The following is a 17,090-nucleotide window of genomic DNA, read 5'->3' as shown; positions in this document are numbered from 1 at the left end:
GGACTGAAGGGTCCCGGGTTGGATTTCAGTCAAGGGCATGTACCTCGGTTGCAGGCTTGATCCCTGGCCCCGGTCAGGGCATGTGCAGGAGGCAACCAATCGATGTCTTTCTCTCACATCGAGGTTTCTCTCTCTTAGTCTCTCCCCCTCCTTCCACTCTTTCTAGAAATCAATGGAAAAATATCCTCGGGTGAGGATTAACAACAAAAAAATTGATTTGATTTCCTTTAAGATAATCATTTCAAATCTGGTTTAATCACTGTTTATTATGAGAACACTTTAGAAAAGCTTCCATACAATCAATGGCCATATGAAAATTCTCCTGAAAATAAAATTGGAAGAAAAAGAGGAAACTTTCGCCTTTAAACAGAAGGTATTGCTCTGAAACATGTGACATGCATCCAACTTAATTTCTGACCAGTGTTTGACTAGTTGTGGTTTGCTGGCAATTGAGCATACATTAGCCTCCCACTCTGACAAAGGACGAACGCCTGACAGTGGCACTCAGCTGTTGTCAATATTGTAACCATGTCTGTTCAATCTGTTTACAATCCCCCTGAGCTGGCACAGCTCCCCCATTGCCTCTGTTAACAGCAAGGTAGAACTGCAAAAATAAATGAATTTCATTTGGTCTACAGCTAAAAGCCTTGAGAAGTACCCATATAGGCTTAAAACCAATTCCCATTTAGCTCCAATTTCTCTTTTAAAGAGAAGGAATTTCTGCTACTGAAATTACTTTGAAAGTCACGGTATAATCAAGTTTGTTTTCCTAGTCATTTTTGGCTTGCTTTCCCAATATAATTAGAAGTTAATTTTTCCCAATCTCCTCATATAAGTATAAAAACGTTTCTCTTCTATGACAATTTCACATTTATTAAGAACAAATGTAGTAAGAGTAGGGTTGCCAAATTCAGCAAAAAAAAAAAAAAAAAAATACAGGATGCTCATTTAAATTTGAGTTGCAGCTGAACGATGAAGAATGTTTTAGTACATTATAGCTTAATATTGCATGGGACATACTTATACTAAAATATTATTCGTTGTTTATCGGGGATTCAAATTTAATTGGATGTCCTAAACATTATTTGGGAACCTTAAATTAGGATATTTTTAAATTGTATCTATAATTCAACAGATGGTCAAATTCATGACCACGGTTCACCGGAAGCATTTTTCTATGGGTGTCCTCTGAGCCTGAAGAGTTGTTTTTTTGGGGGGTGAAGGTAGGGTGGTCAGGCAGGTTGGTTACAAAGCTCTGTTTTGCGGTTTTCTCACTTGCTCTTGATCAGTCTGATGAATAATGGCATTTTTATGTCTGCCGGAACATCACCATAGCCCAGTTGCCAGTTCTTTTTTATTGACCATCTAAGAGATATGGTGGTTCTCAGAGATACTGCTTATCTTTAAAAAAATTTCCTCCTGCTCATCTGGCTTACAGGTCTTACACATGAAACAAGACTTTGACTCCAGAGAAATGGACAAGTTGGATTGAATGCATTCTGGTTGTTTAAATATTCACATTAAAAACAAAAGAAAGAAAGAGGCGGCTCTCACCCCGGCTGGTGTTTCTCAGTGGTTAGAGTGTAGGCTCTCGCACTGTGGGGTCCAGGGTTCGATTCCCAGTCAAGGCTATGTACCTGGGCTGCAGGTTTGATCCCCAGCACTGGTAGGGGCACTTGGGAGAGGGGGTGGGGGTGGGCAGGCAACCAGTCATCTCTCTCACATCAATGTTCTCTCTCTCTCTCCCCCCTCCCTCCCTTCCACTCTCTCTAAAAAGCAATGGAAAGAATATATCTTCAGGTGAGGATTAACAAAAAAAAACAAAACAAAAAAAGAGGCAGCTCTCTCTATGGAATAAAAGCCCACGCTTTTCCCCACTCCCTTCCCCTCAGGTCCATCTTCCTTGCCTCTCTCCTAAGCTCCAAGATCCCTTCTTTTTCCTCTGTAACTTGTTCCCTGAGCCCATGCCGCTCAGCTGGCTCACTTCTTCCACAGCTCACTTCTTCTACCTCTATGGCTCTCTAAAGAAACTTTTGCTTTAATTTGAAAAATAAATTAAAATAAGGAACTTCCTTAATTTTTTCTAACTTAGGATGAAAAGCTAAAGGGCACAAAGGAAGAAACCATGAGAGCTGCCTTGCAAATATTTGCCAAAGACCTACAACATCATTTCATATTTCAGTTGCCCTCCCTTAACAAGCCAATCCCTTCATGGCTAACCCTACCTACCAGCCAGGCTCCTCCTTTAAAACCTCAATCTCCTCACTGCCTTCCAGGCACCATCCCCCACCTGATGTGTAGTCACTCCTACTCCCACCGTTCTAATTTTGTCCATTATTCAATTTAGTAAACACTTATTAAAGCAATAGGCAAGCCCTAGCTGGTTTGGCTCAATGGATAGAACGTCAGCCTGCGGACTGAAGAGTCCCAGGTTGGATTCCGGTCAAGGGCACAGGACCAGGTTGCGAGCTTGATCCCCAGTAGGGGGCGTGCAGGAGGCAGCTGAACAATACTTCTCTCTCATCACTGATGTTTCTATCTCTCCCTCTTCCTTCCTCTCTGAAATCAATAAAAACGTATTTTTAAAAAGCAATAGGCAAGGTGAATGGTTCATATTATCAAGTTGTCTGTAATCTGGTAGTTTGATCTGATTATAAAAAAAAATGAAATTTATAACAAGGGAAACGCATTGGACCACAAAGGCTGAGAAGCATCTATTACAGACATCAGTAAAGGCCCAGAGAGAATGGGCTTGAGAGTCAGAAACATTAAGGCCTGAATCAAAACTCTACCCATTATTACTGAGTGACCTTGGACACATTACTGAACTTCTCTGAATCTCATTTATGATTATCTTTATTAGATTATTATTGTCAGGTTTAAAATGAAAGATCATAGGGAAAATGTTTTATACACTGTCAGATATGTTTATAAGCACGTAGGAAAAGGGAGCAATTATGGAGTAAAAGAGTGATGTTGTTACAAATATGTTGTTGGAACTGGACTGCCATGTCTGCATACCAGATTCTCCATTTCCTAGCTATGCAAACTTAGGCAAATCACTTAACCAATCTGTGCCTCATTTCCTTGTCTATAGTATGGTAATAAAAATAGTGTCTATCTCATTAGAATTTTGGAGAGGACAAAATTGATTAATTCAAGTAAAATTGTTCATATACAAAATTTAGCTAAACCTCTGCAGCATCTGTAAGCACCTGAGAAATGTTCATTACTTTAATTATCACCATCATCTTTGTCATTATTATGATTTCCAGAGATAGTACACAAGTCTTAATGGACTGGAATTATTAAAACAAAAGTATTAAGAAGAAATTCCCAGCTAAGGGGACAGCAAGAATAACAGCAGGGAAGAATGGAGCAAAAAGTTTGTTCAAGGCTCAGAAGATACAGTTTGACCAGAGAATATTAAAGTGGGTAAGCAACCTAAAAATGGAAGACAAAGACTGGATTACAGAAGAAACTGACGCAAGACTGAGACATCACTAAATGCTTCATTACCCAACTAGGACTCTCTCGAGGTTTCAGAACAGAGGAGTAACATGACTGCTGTTGCATTATATTAACCTGGTGGCATTAGTTTTGGGTAAGTCAGAAGGAAACAGAGGCAGGAGTTTCGTTAGGCGGCTCTGCAGTGTGTCAGTAAGAAGTCAGGAGGGCCTGAATCTGGGCATTACAAATAAGAGTAGAGAAGAGGGGACAGTTTCCTGAGCTGCCGATGCAGAACTTACAGGACTTGGCAAGTGCTTAGAGGAGGAGGATCTGGAGAGGAAACCAGAGAAGAACTACCTGAGAAACAGGTCTGAGGCGGATTGGTTATGGGTGACAGGTAACTGGGAGTTGAGACCACCGATCATTCCTGAGCGAGGGGAAAGCTGTGTTGGGTCTAGACAAACTGAGGTCTGGAAACCAGCCATGATAAGAGAAGCAGCGCAATGGGAATGAAATGCCCCAGGCAGTCCATGGGAAGGCGCATCCAACAGGCACACACTGGACGGCAAAGCCCCAAAAGCTACACTGTGAAAAGGAGTGCAGCCAAGTAAAGGGAGTGGGATACAGCACATCAACGTAGGCCGATCAGCCTCCTGGAGCAGGTGCTGAGCCCTTGAGGCTGAGCTTGGCGGTCCTCCACTCCACCTCAGAGCACCTGGTGTAAACCCTACTCAAGATCTTATCATTGAGTAGTGGGATTGTTTGTCTACCATTCGCACTGGCAGAGATTAGTAGTGCCTATAGTCTCAAGGAATATTTGAAGAATGAGTGAATGAACAACTTAATGGCCCTTAGAACCTCAGTCCTCAGTCAACACAGTCACCTTTGCATCATAAGGCTCTTTCCAGCCTCACATACTAGCCTCTCAGGCACAAACCTTTATGACTCATCCTGCCTCAAGTAGAGACCAAATTACTTTGTTCTTGTCCACTTGACTTACCAGCATTTGAGCAGACTAATGTGATGCATAAATGGTTTTGAAATGTGTTTCTAAAGCCTTTAGGTTCCCTGAAATATGCTATGCCTCCCCACCCCCACCCCATCCCACCGTCCAGGGACCATCCAGTCATATGGGCTGGGGGAGGGGAGAATAGCGGTCACACTTAAATTGGTGTAAATAAAGCATCATTGTGAGATTGTGGGTTTAAAGAGGATTCGGAGCCCTGGACAGTGGTACTCAGTGGTTAGAGCGTCAGACCACGCATTGAAGGGTTGCAGGTTCAGATCCCTGGGCTGAGTTGGGAGGCAACCAATTAATGTGTCTCTCACATTGATGTTTACATCTCTCTCCCCCCTTCTCTCTTCTCTCCCTCCCTCACTCCCTCCTTCTCCCTCTGTAAATAAATAAACAAATAAACAAATAAATAAATAAATAAATGGAAAAATATCTTCAGGTGAGGATAAATAAATAAATAAATAAGAATTCTGAGTTTTTTCAGTTTAAAATACTTCATCCATGCTTTAAACTATCAGTTTCATTTGAAGTAAGTCCTTTAGTTTATGTTTAAGTTATTGTCCAAATATCTTAAATGGCAAAATAAGGTTCCAAAGCCTTCACCATGCTTCTCAACAACGTGGAGCGCAGTGAGGCCCTCGGCATGTTCCCCTGCTCTGAGCGTGGGGTACTGTCTGCAGCATATTCTGTTTTCTAACCACGGGCCTGAAGAGTTATCCTCCAAGAAGCCAAGGAATGCATTAACACAGGTTGTCCCTGGGAAACGCGAAGGCTCCGTGCAGCTTCACACGAAGGTTCTGCTTAATTGGCTTGGGAGGGAGCCATCAAGCACTGGTGTGCCAAGCTGGCTCCTCGGAGCCCATTTGTACTCTCTCTCCCCAGTTCTGCATTCACTGATACCATTTGGTAACCTAAAATCCACCATGCTGGGAGTATTTACCTCATAGAAACCTGCAAATGCTACAAATCAGGGCTTTTTTTTCTGCCCAGATATCCAGCATATCAGCACACAGAAATTTATTATGCTCCCTACAAGGAATTAATGCATAACTAGCCTTGAAAACCACTGCACAGAAATGAATATATTCAATGAATTCTGGGGGGCACCTGATATGTTTGCAATTATATTAGCAGCCTCAATACCTGGTGCCACTAACATGGAATATTTTATACACTCAATGCACTTCAAAAAATCTTTATAGCCCTAACTGGTTTGGCTCAGTGGATAGAGCGTCGGCCTGCAGACTGAAAGGTCCCAGGTTTGATTCCGGTCAAGGGCATGTACCTTGGTTGCAGGCACATCCCTAGTAGGAGGTGTGCAGGAGGCAGCTGATCAATGTTTCTCTCTCATCGATGTTTCTAACTCTCTATCCCTCTTCTTTCCTCTCTGTAAAAAATCAATAAAATATATTTTTAAAAAATCTTTATAATCCTGGCCGGTGTGTTCAGTGATTAGACTGTTGGCCCACGCACCAAAGGATCTCAGGTTCGATTTCCAGTCAAGGGCACATGCGGGAGGCAACCTGTCGATGTGTCTCTCTCACATCAATGTCTCTCCCTCTCTCTCTCTCTCTCTCTCTCTCTCTCTCTCTCTCTCTCCCTCCCCCTCTCTCTTCCTCTCCCTCTCCCCATCCCTCCCTCCCTTCCACTCTGTCTCAAAAGCAAAGGGGAAAAATATCTTCAAGTGAGGATTAGCAAAAAAAAAAAAAAAAAATGTTTTTTAATCTTTATATAAGCTGTACTTTTAATTGACTCAGATTTTTAATGTTAAAAAGAGAGTTTGCGAATTTTTTTCATTAAAAGTTTAAGCACAGATTTGGGAATCATAGAACTTGAGTGCTGAAGGGACTTTAAGAAGTAATCTAGCCAAGTCTTTCAGAATTAAAAATAAAAAACCACCGAGATCATAGACACCGAGACTCACTTATATGTGCTAACCCACGTAAAGGCGGTGCCAGGACGGTAATGTCTGTCTGCTACCTGACCACCTGAACTTCCACACGCGCTTAGACAGCAGATGGGTTTTAAAAGGAAGAAAGAAACTGCGTTCCAGTATGATGTCTCAGGGACCTGTCAGAGTGGCCATAAGGCCCATGGCTCAAGACAAAACTCATACTTTTGAATGAAAACGTCAGCACATAGCCTGAGTGAGACAGTTAAGTAGAGCACATATTTCCATTCCTCATCATTTGAGGAGAGCAAAGACTTGGGTTCAAGTCATCTCTCCTGGAAAAAGCTTCCCTCCGCACAGGCTGTTGAACAATTACCCCGGGTCAGAGCACTGCTGTCACAGTCCCCGAAGCACGTAGTCTTGGGCACTGAGGAAAAATAGTCCACGACTGGTTGGTCTTTTTGACCATAATAAAGAGAAGATAGAAACACCATACCCATGCAAGAAGCAGCAGGTTTCTTTTCACTGTTCCACAGTATCCTAGCATCCCCACAATGATAAGGAAACAGCAAACGGCAATCATGACCGGATGGACCACGGGGAAGTAAGTCACGATGACAGCCTCCTCTACCCTGGAAAAGAACAATCATGTCACCTTACAAAGAAATGTGATCACTTGGTACAAGACACCACTGTGATTTGCCTGAATAATCTTTAAATCATCATGTGCAAAGACAATAGCTGTATTGCTATTTTCAAAATCACTGTGCTATCTCAGCAATGCACTTGCTTGTTTTATTTTTGTTTAGTTTTGTTTTTTAGTTTTTATACAAGTGGTACATCCCAACTTCAACTGATTTAAAATATATGATGAGCTAGAGGTCCTTAACAAGAAGTTGGTCTACTGTTAGCTCTGAAGCCTCAGCCTGGGGAACCACACTGGACCCTTCGCTATTTCCCAGCTAAGGAGTCTCCACCCTCCGCCCCCCAGATCTGGGGATCCATTTAAAAGAAAAAGGAAGGGGGAGAGATGATTTTTGCTAGAAAACGATGAAAAAAATCATTAACTACAGCCATAATAGGAAGAATAATGGGAACAATAAAAATTACCCTTACAACACTCCATTGTGTTAAGGGCTTTACAAAAATATATCTCAGTGAATCCTTAGGACATTTCAGAGTGGACTATATTACATTCCCCATTTAGAAATGAAAAATTTTGAGGCTAGGAGAAGTTGAGTAATTTGCTCTTAGTGAGGTTAGTAGATCAACCTTTGAAATTTGAGAAGAAATGGCATTGAGTGGGTTTGGTTTTCCGGAGCTCAGGAATATGAAGGTAACAAGTTTGGGGATGATTTTTGTAGAAAAAAGTAGCTCTGCTGTCCTTTATATGCAAATATGACAGAGCTGACACCCTGTCAGGAGGACAGGAATGATCTCTTAGGACCTTAATGAGAATGCTAGAAAAATGCAGACAATGGTTGCCATGGGCAGGGAAAACTTTCCAAATGAACTTAGGAGCAATACCCTCTAAACAGCTGAGGGCAAAGTTACCTAGAAACTAGTGCCTGAGGAAACCTGATCAAAGAAATCAATCCTTACTTGTAAAGCCTACCTTGTTTCTGCAGTTAAAGTCAGAACATTACTTAGGTAGTCCCTCATCCAAGCAGAAACTGCCAACACGCTGATGGACATTAACTGGAAAGAAAAAAAAAAAATACAAAGGTTACGAAAGATTTATGCAACATTCTCTGCCAGATTAACAGTAAAAAAATAAAAATAAATAAGGATATTGCCTTACATAACCATTATGCTTTTTCCTAATTTCCTGTTGAGATTTACTTTTACTTTATATATCTGCCATTCCATTTTGTAATCATGACATAGCCACTAAATAGAAAGTCACCAAATAGGACACACATAGCTAGACTATTTAATGGCTGATTCCAGGTCCAGAACGGGAATTGCACAAGATGAAGAGGCCACAGAACAATTAAATTATGAAATGCACAAGATAAGCCTAAAATATGTCAAATGTAAAAGCAAGGAAGCAATCAAATACTATTGATGTTGTCAAAAATAAAAAAATAAAAGTCCAAGGAGCTAACTTGGAAGAGCTTCCTCTGGCTAAATTTCAAACAATTTGAGAATCGAAATAATAGCCATAATAATAATAATCAACACAATAGTTTGAAATATCAAATATGCTAAAAATGAATAAATTCATAATCACACTTAAACAAAACTCACTGGTCACCTTTGTAGAATGTTAGATACTCAAACCATTATTCAGAAAACTGTTAAGAATCCAATATTTATCCAACCTTTTCTATAAAAATTAAAGAACCGAAGACTTAATGAAAGCTTTTATAGTGAAGAAAGCATGATGGAGTATCACTATTTATCAACTCCTTCTGAAATAATGAATTTCTAGGCAAGGATCCTCAATAGAGGTAAAAATGATCAGGATAGTAGTTCTGAATCCTGTCTGTACATCAAAATCACCTAGGACTTTAAAAAAATTACTGAGCCTGATCTACCCTGGACCAATTAATTGTTGAGAGTGGGAGGTAGGCATCAGAAATGTGTAAACACTCCACAGATATACTAACATGTAGTCAGGACTAAGAACCACTGCATTACATGACAGTTTAGAATGGGAGAGCAGGCAGACCCCACTGATCAATCTTAGTATCACAAAAAGAGACAACCAGATGTTTCTCAACATGATGCAATGAGAAATACACAGATACATTTGAAGTATTATTACCAAGAAGTCAAAACTGAATCTAATCAAGCCCCTTGCTGTATAAGTTTATAGGAAATACAGGGAATAGATTTAAATTTGTTAAATGCCACCATGGGGATGCAATCAGCAAAATTGAGAATATGAGAAATTTACAGGACAAATGATCTGATTTATTTAATTTTAAAAATTGGCAAAGGGGTGCGGGGAGGAGAAACCATTAAAAATTAAAAGAGATTTAAGAGGTTACTCAATGCAACATGTTGACCTGGTAGGAATTCTTATTCAAACAAACCAATAACAAAGAGACATTTATGAGACAACAGGGGATATTTTAACATGACTGGATATTTGAAAATATTAAGAAATTGTTGTTTTTTATTTTAGATATACTAATGGTATTGAGGTTTTTGTTTTTTTTTAAAGATCCTTATCTTTTAGTCATATATGCTGAATGGTTAAATAAATAATCCAAAAGGCTGAAGTCAACCCCTCAGTTCTGAAGGTCTTTCCTATTTTGATGGAAATGTTTCTAAAATGTACCTTATACTTGGCTTTTAAAGCACAATATAGTGAAGTTCTATTTCATTTGATTTTTAATAATTTCTGGCACATTATAAATATATCAATTACCATTATATGTTATAGATTTAGCTTTAAATGCTAAAAGAAATGATGAAAATACAAGATGGAATGTGTCTGTACTGATTCAAGCCGTGGCCATGAAACATGCTTTCTGGAAAAAGGCTCTAGGGTGAGTATCACATGGAGAGCCCTGTGCCTCTTGGACAGTGACGTATGGACACCTGCTTGGAAAATCCATTAGTAAATTCACGTGTCCTTCATTCAGCTGCAAATATTTACTCAGCACATACTGTCTGCTTTGTACTGTCTGTGCTAGATTCAGAGACCCAACAATGAATAAGACAAGCAAGACGCCAGACTTTGAGGAGCCTCTTGTGGGACACGAGAAATAAATATATAAATCAGGTGATTACAGACTATAAAAAGTACCATGAGACACAGAAAAGTGAGGTAACCTGTTCAAGGTCTTACAGACTCTAAGTAGCAGAGCTGGGATTCAAATCCAGGCCTTTGGAGCTTTACCCACAGTAATGAACTACCTTCCCAATTTAGAGACAAGTGTGAGAAATTCCACAGACAGTGAGGAGACCAGCCTGCAGAGCATGCAAGCTTCCTTTTCAAAAGGGGTGAGGAGAAGGGAGAGGAGGGGGAGGTAGTGTATAGTGGTCAGGCTCAATTTGAATGTCTGAACTACATTCATCGGTGAATAGGAGCGCAGGGGCCTATTGTCCAACACAGGTTAGGAGGCTTGGGACCACAGTTCAGAGGAGAATTAGGCCGGTTATTCTGTCCTCATTTCTGTTGGGAATGAAGAACAGATTGCAAGCCTAATAAAGGCTACTCAGGGAATCAGCCACAGTGTATTGCTCCTAGCTTCTGTAAACTCGATGCTTTGACATCTGTTCTACATGTTATGCTGGACATACCTTAGTCTGGAGAAACTGATAATATGCCTGAGTTAGCTTGTCTCGGCCACCTGCTGTCCATTGCCTTGGGGAGGAGTCCTTCTCCTGGGACAAGCTTTTCATTTTGAAATACAAACTAACCAATCCAAAGCCCACCTCCGTTACTGAGCTCCCTCAGTCTGGGCTGCTCTACACCTGCCCTAACCCCTGCAAGGTCCAGTGCCAGACAACTAGAGGCAGTCCCTATACTCCAAAATGCTGAAAATATTCCAAGTGGCCAATACAAAACCTACTTACCCTGCCTTGCCTGGTCCTTCTCAAAGAAGCCACAATAAAAGCACTTGCCTGGTCCCGCCACCTCTCTGCCTTGTGGTAGATCCCCCTGCTTCCCCCTCTTGGCCCACTATGATGAGACATGTACTCTCTTGGGATTTGTGAGTATAATGAACTATCTTTTCAATGCCAGTCATCTCCTGACATGTTGGCCTTACCATCTATACTAATAAAAGAGTAATATGCTAATTAGACCAGGAGACCTTCCAGACACCTTCTGTACGTCCTTCCGGACAAAGCCATGGTGGCGGGGCCGAGGCAGAGGCGGTTAGGGGTGATCAGGCCAGCAGGAGAGAGCAATTGGGGGTGATCAGGCCATCAGGGGAGAGCAGTTAGGGGGATCAGGCCGGCAGGGGAGGGCAGTTGGGAGTGATCAGGCCAGTAGGGGAGGGCAGTTGGGGGCAATCAGGCTGGCAGGGGGTGGGGGCAGTTGGGGGCAATCAAGCCCGTGGGGGGCCAGTTGGGGGCCATCAGGCTGGCAAGGGAGGGCAGTTGGGGGCGATCAGGCTGGCAGGCAAAGGCAGTTAGGGGCAATCAGGCCAGCAGGCAGAGTGGTTAGGGGTGATCAGGCAGGCAGGCAGAAGCGGTTAGGGGCAATCAGGCAGGCAGGCGAGCAGTTGGGAGCCAGCAGTCCTGGACTGTGAGAGGGATGTCCGACTGCCCACCCGGATCGGGCCTACATGGGCAGTCGGACATCCTTCGAGGGGTCCCAGATTGGAGAGGGTGCAGGCTGGGCTGAGGGACACACACCCACACACACACCCATGCACGAATTTCATGCACCGGGCCTCTAGTCAGAGATATAAATGCATAACTGCAAACTGTGATAAGTACAGGGGAGGAATAATACAAGTTGCTATAAGAACTCCTTTTGGGGTGACTTACCTATTCCAAGGGGTCAAAGGGACTTGTCTAAGAGATCTGAGGTCTGAAGGATAATTATCAAGTTCATTAGGGAAAGGAAGGCTGAAAAAAATATTCCAGTCAGAAAGAACAGAAAAGGTCCCAGGGTAGAAGGCATCATGATATATCCAAGGAAGGGAAATTGGCACGTGGTAAGAACAGAAAGCAAGGCAGAGATCAGGATCAGATCACAGAGTCTTAGAAGTCATTGTAAGGCGTATGAATTTGACCATAAGGACAATGAGAAGCCATTATCTAAAAAAACAACAACACCTTGGTTTGAATTCCAGCTCTGCTCCTTTTCGCTATATAACTTTGGGTTGTCATTTAATCTATCTCAAGTCACTTTTGACCTCAGGCCTTCTCTTAATCTTTCTCCATCAGTTTAAGAGCCAAGTCAACTGCAAAATCAGTCCAGAAACGACATCGTCATATATTTGAAAGTCTACCAAGTGGGTAAGGGCAGAAGCAGGGTGGCATAGCTACCTATAGGGCTTCCATGGCCATTCTCACTTTTGACATCTCTAAAACGGAACTAATTTCCATTCCTCTGAAAACCTACATGCACCTCACACCATTTTCCCTACCTCAGTAAATGGTATAAGCAATGCTTCTATCACATAAACTGGCAACTGGGCAGGCAGCCTGAACCTCTCCTTCGTCCTCAGTCCTACAACGAATTACTTGCAAGTCCTACAGATTGTTCCTGCAACGCGTCTGGTGAATCCCTCCCTCTTTCCTGCCACTCCTGCCTAGTTCAGGCCCTCAATCTCTTGCCAGGCAATTACAATCACCTTCCAATAGAACTCTCCAGCTCACAGACTGCACCTCAAATCCACCCTTCCATTAGCTTTATAAAACAGAGATCAAGTTCTTCTGCTTTAAAGCCCTAATAGCTGCCTCTGGTGGCTCCTCCCCAACTCTCATTTCCACTTCCCCCAACGCTCTCCTGGAGAAGAAAGGTTCAACTCCTCAGCAGGCCCTCTTCAGTCACCCTTTGACCTACCTCTTAAACCCGTTTCCTGCCAGCTCCTACCCACACACATTCTGCATGCAGATGACCAAAAAAACTGCTCACACATGTCTAAGATGCACCGTGCACATCTCCAAAGCCTCCACGCCTTTGCCCAGTTTCCTCTGCCTGCAGTGCTATCCTGTCCCAGCCTTTCCATCCGGAGAGACCAGCTCAAATGAGTGTGAAGACATTCTCCCAACTCCCCCCTCCCCGGTCAGAGTGCTAGTTCAGACCTCACAGAGCAGCTATCTAGCTTCCGATTTTTACCCACCGGTCTGACTCCCCTAGACCAATACTTACAGCTCCATCAAATAGCAAGAGCACAAGGCCCCATAGTGAGGCCTAATACTGCTAGATGAATGGATGAGAAAAAAGTAAAGGGAGATGATTTCAACTGCTAAACAAGCTCTCAGAGAATTTTAGCAAAATTAGGAGACACTTTAAGCAAAATGAAGCTTCCTATCACTGGAAGTTTTCCAGTGGAGAGATGCTTGCTGAATTATAAGATCAAAGATTTACATATCAGGTCAGAAGCTGGCTTAGTGTTCTCAAAAGTCCTTTAAACTACAAACCTTGTGTCCTACTTGGCCCTACTGTATTTCTCACAGCAGTTGCCCAAGCACCGGACGGAGCTGTGCACAGAACATTAATCAGCATAAGTTACATCAACCCAAAGCCTTATTTTATAGTAAACAAGCAACTCTGAGAATAAATTGCTTTTTATTGTGACGTTATTTCCATCCACATCAAATGTCTAAGAGCAGTTTCATTCTCAAAGAGTGATTTTATCCACTAGGGTTGAGAAAATAATAACAGTAACAACAAAGATAGTGCAAGCTAAAGCAAGCTAAGTTGTAATGAGACACATTCACCTTGACAAGTAATCCTGATGTGTTAAATCCAGGAAAACAAATTATGCAACTAATTCTGGACTCCTTACTAATCATAGTATTTTCTACTAGTTTTCCAAATTAAAATAAAATAATTCTTAAACTATTTCATGATGATTAAATTACTATAAACACTGTAGTTACCCTATGTAACTAGGCTTATAGCTCCTTGCATTTTCTCCCATATTGCAAAATATTATTTGCAGTTCAAAGGAATGCTTAGCAAATAATACAAATATTACTTCAAAGAGCTATATTTAATATACTCCTTGGCAGGACATTTGCCACATTCTGTCTTGAAAAACATTTAGAAAATGCTAGCTCTCAATAAATATTTATAAGTATGAAATTTCCCATGTAGGAGATATATTCTGGTTCTGTTTGAATCTAATTATGTAAAAACAAGTACTGAATCAAGTTGTTTTCTAAATCAGAATTTTATGTGTATTCATATACCCTAGATTTATTATGAAATGTATATCTATAGTTTCCACCAAATAGTAAGGTCACAGTCAAAAAACAGATTTTTAAATCCGTCCACTGTCTGCCATAAAAAATATATATAGTCTCATATAAGGTGACAGTGACACCGATCGATTCTGTTCAAGGCTGACAGATGTCTGAAACCACCTACCTGAACTTTTCCTTTCAGATCGTTAGAAAGGAGCAGAATGCAAAAGAGATGGGGACGTAGTTACAGCTCTGTCTGCAGAGAGCTTGGAGAAGCAATACAAACGCTCTGAACCTTAAAACTGCTCATCTTAAAAATTGAGAAGATGGACTAGAGGCTTTTAAATTCCCCTTTTTCTTAAAAAAAAAAAGAACTCAAATAGTTATTTATTAAAATGTAAATAAATTCTTGATTATTTGGGGGCTGGCAGCCCAATGCCAGTACTTCCCAGTAATGTGTCTATTTCTTGCCCGCTCCCTCTGACTTTTGGTTAGTTGGGACCTAACCAGTTTCCTTCTACCAAGGGATGAGCAGCAGAAAGAGAGCAAAGAGGTAACACCATTTGAGAATGCCGTGGGGGGAAAAGGGCACCATAAATTATGGCCGAAATGAGTTCCGGAGACTACTTGTGGGTATGATTTGAGCGTCGACATCTATTAATTGGAGCTGAATAAATCAATAGCACCCTGGAGCTGCTTTGACTAATAATTTTATAGATCATCATGCTGCCCTGTAGATGGGGAGACCATACGTCCTACTCTGGCTAGGCTGTAAGCCTCTGTTGTCCTGTCATAATTATTAGTAGGAACATCCCCTTCCCTTTCCTGGTTCCCAGGACAGGTTACATGATCACCCTAGAGAGAATGCAGGTAACAGAAGGGTAAGATGCCTCATTCTGCACCACAGTTTCTGTGCAGACCAATGAGAGTAAACTCCACCTTCACTTCCCCAGTAGCCCAGCTTGTGATTATTCTCAGAGGAAACAAATGAGTGAGGGGCTACCACCCCAGTATGTGCTCCAAAGAATCCTCCCTGCCCTTCTCCTCAAAAGACATTCCTTAAGAAGCATTCAGTTTGCCCATCATTGCCCTGCTGAGCACACTATAATATATATATATATATATATATATATATATATATATATCCTATATAATAAAGAGGTGATATGCAAATTGATCCTCATGCCCTCACGCCCTCACACAAGATGGCCACCCCCATGTGGTCAAAGATGGTTGCCACAAGATGGCCAGCAGGGGAGGACAGTTGTGGGTGATCAGGCCATCAGGGGAGGGCAGTTGGAGGTGACCAGGCCTGCAGGGGAGGACAGTTGTGGGCGACCAGGCCATCAGGGGAGGGCAGTTGCGAGGGACCAGGCCTGCAGGAGAGGGCAATTGGGGGAACCAGGCCGGCAGGGGAGAGCAGTTGTGGGGGACCAGGCCAGCAAGGGAGGGCAACTGGGGGCAACTGGGCTGGTAGGGGAGGGCAGTTGGGGGAGAACAGGCCAGCAAGGGAGGGCAGTTGGGGGTGACCAGGCCTGCAGAGGAGGGCAGTTAGGGGCGATTGGGCTGGCAGGGGAGGGCAGTTTGGGGCGATCAGGCCAGCAGGGGAGCAGTTAAGCATCAATCAGGCTGGCAGGGAAGTGGTTAGGGGTAATCAGGCAGGCAGGCAGGCGAGCGGTTGGGAGCCAGCAGTCCCAGTTTGTGAGAGGGATGTCGAACATTCCCCAGCAGTCAGACATCCCCCGAGGGGTCCCAGATTAGAGAGGATGGAGGTTGGGCTGAGAAACAACCACCCCCCCAAGTGCATGAATTTCATGCACTGGGCCTCTACTATCCTATATAATAAAGGCATAATATGCAAATCGACCAAACCGGTGGAACAACTGTCTGACGAGCAGGAGGCAGCACCAGGCCAGCCAAGGCACATGCCAGTGGGCAGAGGGAGGGGACGGCAATTGGGGTTGGAGTGGGGAGGAGCAGCGACAGGCGGCGATGGGAGGGCACCATCCCCAGATCGCCCGCCTGTCGCCTCCCACAGAGGGAGGCCACCAGTGACAGTAGCAGCTGCGGCAGCGGGGGATGGGGAGGGCCGCTCCCTGGCCACCACTGTCCCCTGATAGGCCCACCCAGTCACCTCCCACAGAGGGAGGCCAGACTGCAGCTTAGGCCCACTCTCCCTGGGGAGCGGGCCTAAGCTGTCAGTTGGACATCCCCTGAGGACTCCTGGACTGCAAGAGGACGCAGGCCAGGCTGAGGGACCCCCCCACCCGAGTGCACGAATTTTCGTGCACCAGGCCTCTAGTATATATATATATATATATATATATATATATATATATATATATATATATATATATATATATCAGCTTTGCCCCTGGGACTAAAGTTTATTTAAAGTCTATTTTTATAAAGCACTAATATTTGTTTGAGGGCTCTCCAGTACTCCTTAGGAAGAGTTAAAGGAAACTGGAAGCCTGTCATAGAGTAAAGCTGAGGGCATTCATTTAGAAAGCAGTACTTGAATTTGACTATACATAAGTGCTGTGGGGATGCAAACGTCCACTCATCAAGAACCCCTTTAGGGTATGCATGGGTCAAACACCTACAGATGGGGGGAGGGGTTATGGGGGGTGTTGTGGGGGGGCGGACAGAACATCATTTTTGTTTGTTTCACCTACCTTTCATATATTCCAAAAGTGTGAACTAGCTAGGCCGGCATAGCTCAGTGGTTAAGTGTTGACCTATGAACCAGGAGGTCACGGTTCGATTCCCAGTCAGGGCACATGCCCAGGTTGCAGGCTTGATCCCCAGTGTGGGGTGTGCAGGAGGTAGCCAATCAATGATTCTCTCTCATCATTGATGTTTCTATCTCTTTCTTCTCCCTTCTTCTCTGAAATCAATAATCTT

The 17,090-nt window shown here is 43.0% G+C and overlaps 1 protein-coding gene across 1 annotated transcript in view; it reads right to left on the bottom strand.

Moving 5' to 3' along the window:
- The window catches only part of TSPAN12 (tetraspanin 12), a 74,711-nt gene that overhangs the window by 49,737 nt on the left and 7,884 nt on the right, over positions 1 to 17,090 (bottom strand). Inside the window, exons 4-5 of the mRNA XM_008157584.3 lie at positions 7,972 to 8,054; positions 6,853 to 6,988 (exon numbers count right to left, since the gene is read on the bottom strand). Of these exons, the coding sequence (XP_008155806.1) occupies positions 6,853 to 6,988; positions 7,972 to 8,054 (219 nt within the window). The remainder of the gene's footprint in view (positions 1 to 6,852; positions 6,989 to 7,971; positions 8,055 to 17,090) is intronic.

This window comes from Eptesicus fuscus, chromosome 14 (genome assembly GCF_027574615.1).
Source record: "Eptesicus fuscus isolate TK198812 chromosome 14, DD_ASM_mEF_20220401, whole genome shotgun sequence".
Taxonomy (NCBI): Eukaryota; Metazoa; Chordata; class Mammalia; order Chiroptera; family Vespertilionidae; genus Eptesicus; species Eptesicus fuscus.
The sequence above is the reverse complement of the archived record's forward strand: the minus strand, read 5'-3'. Positions and strand labels throughout refer to the sequence as shown.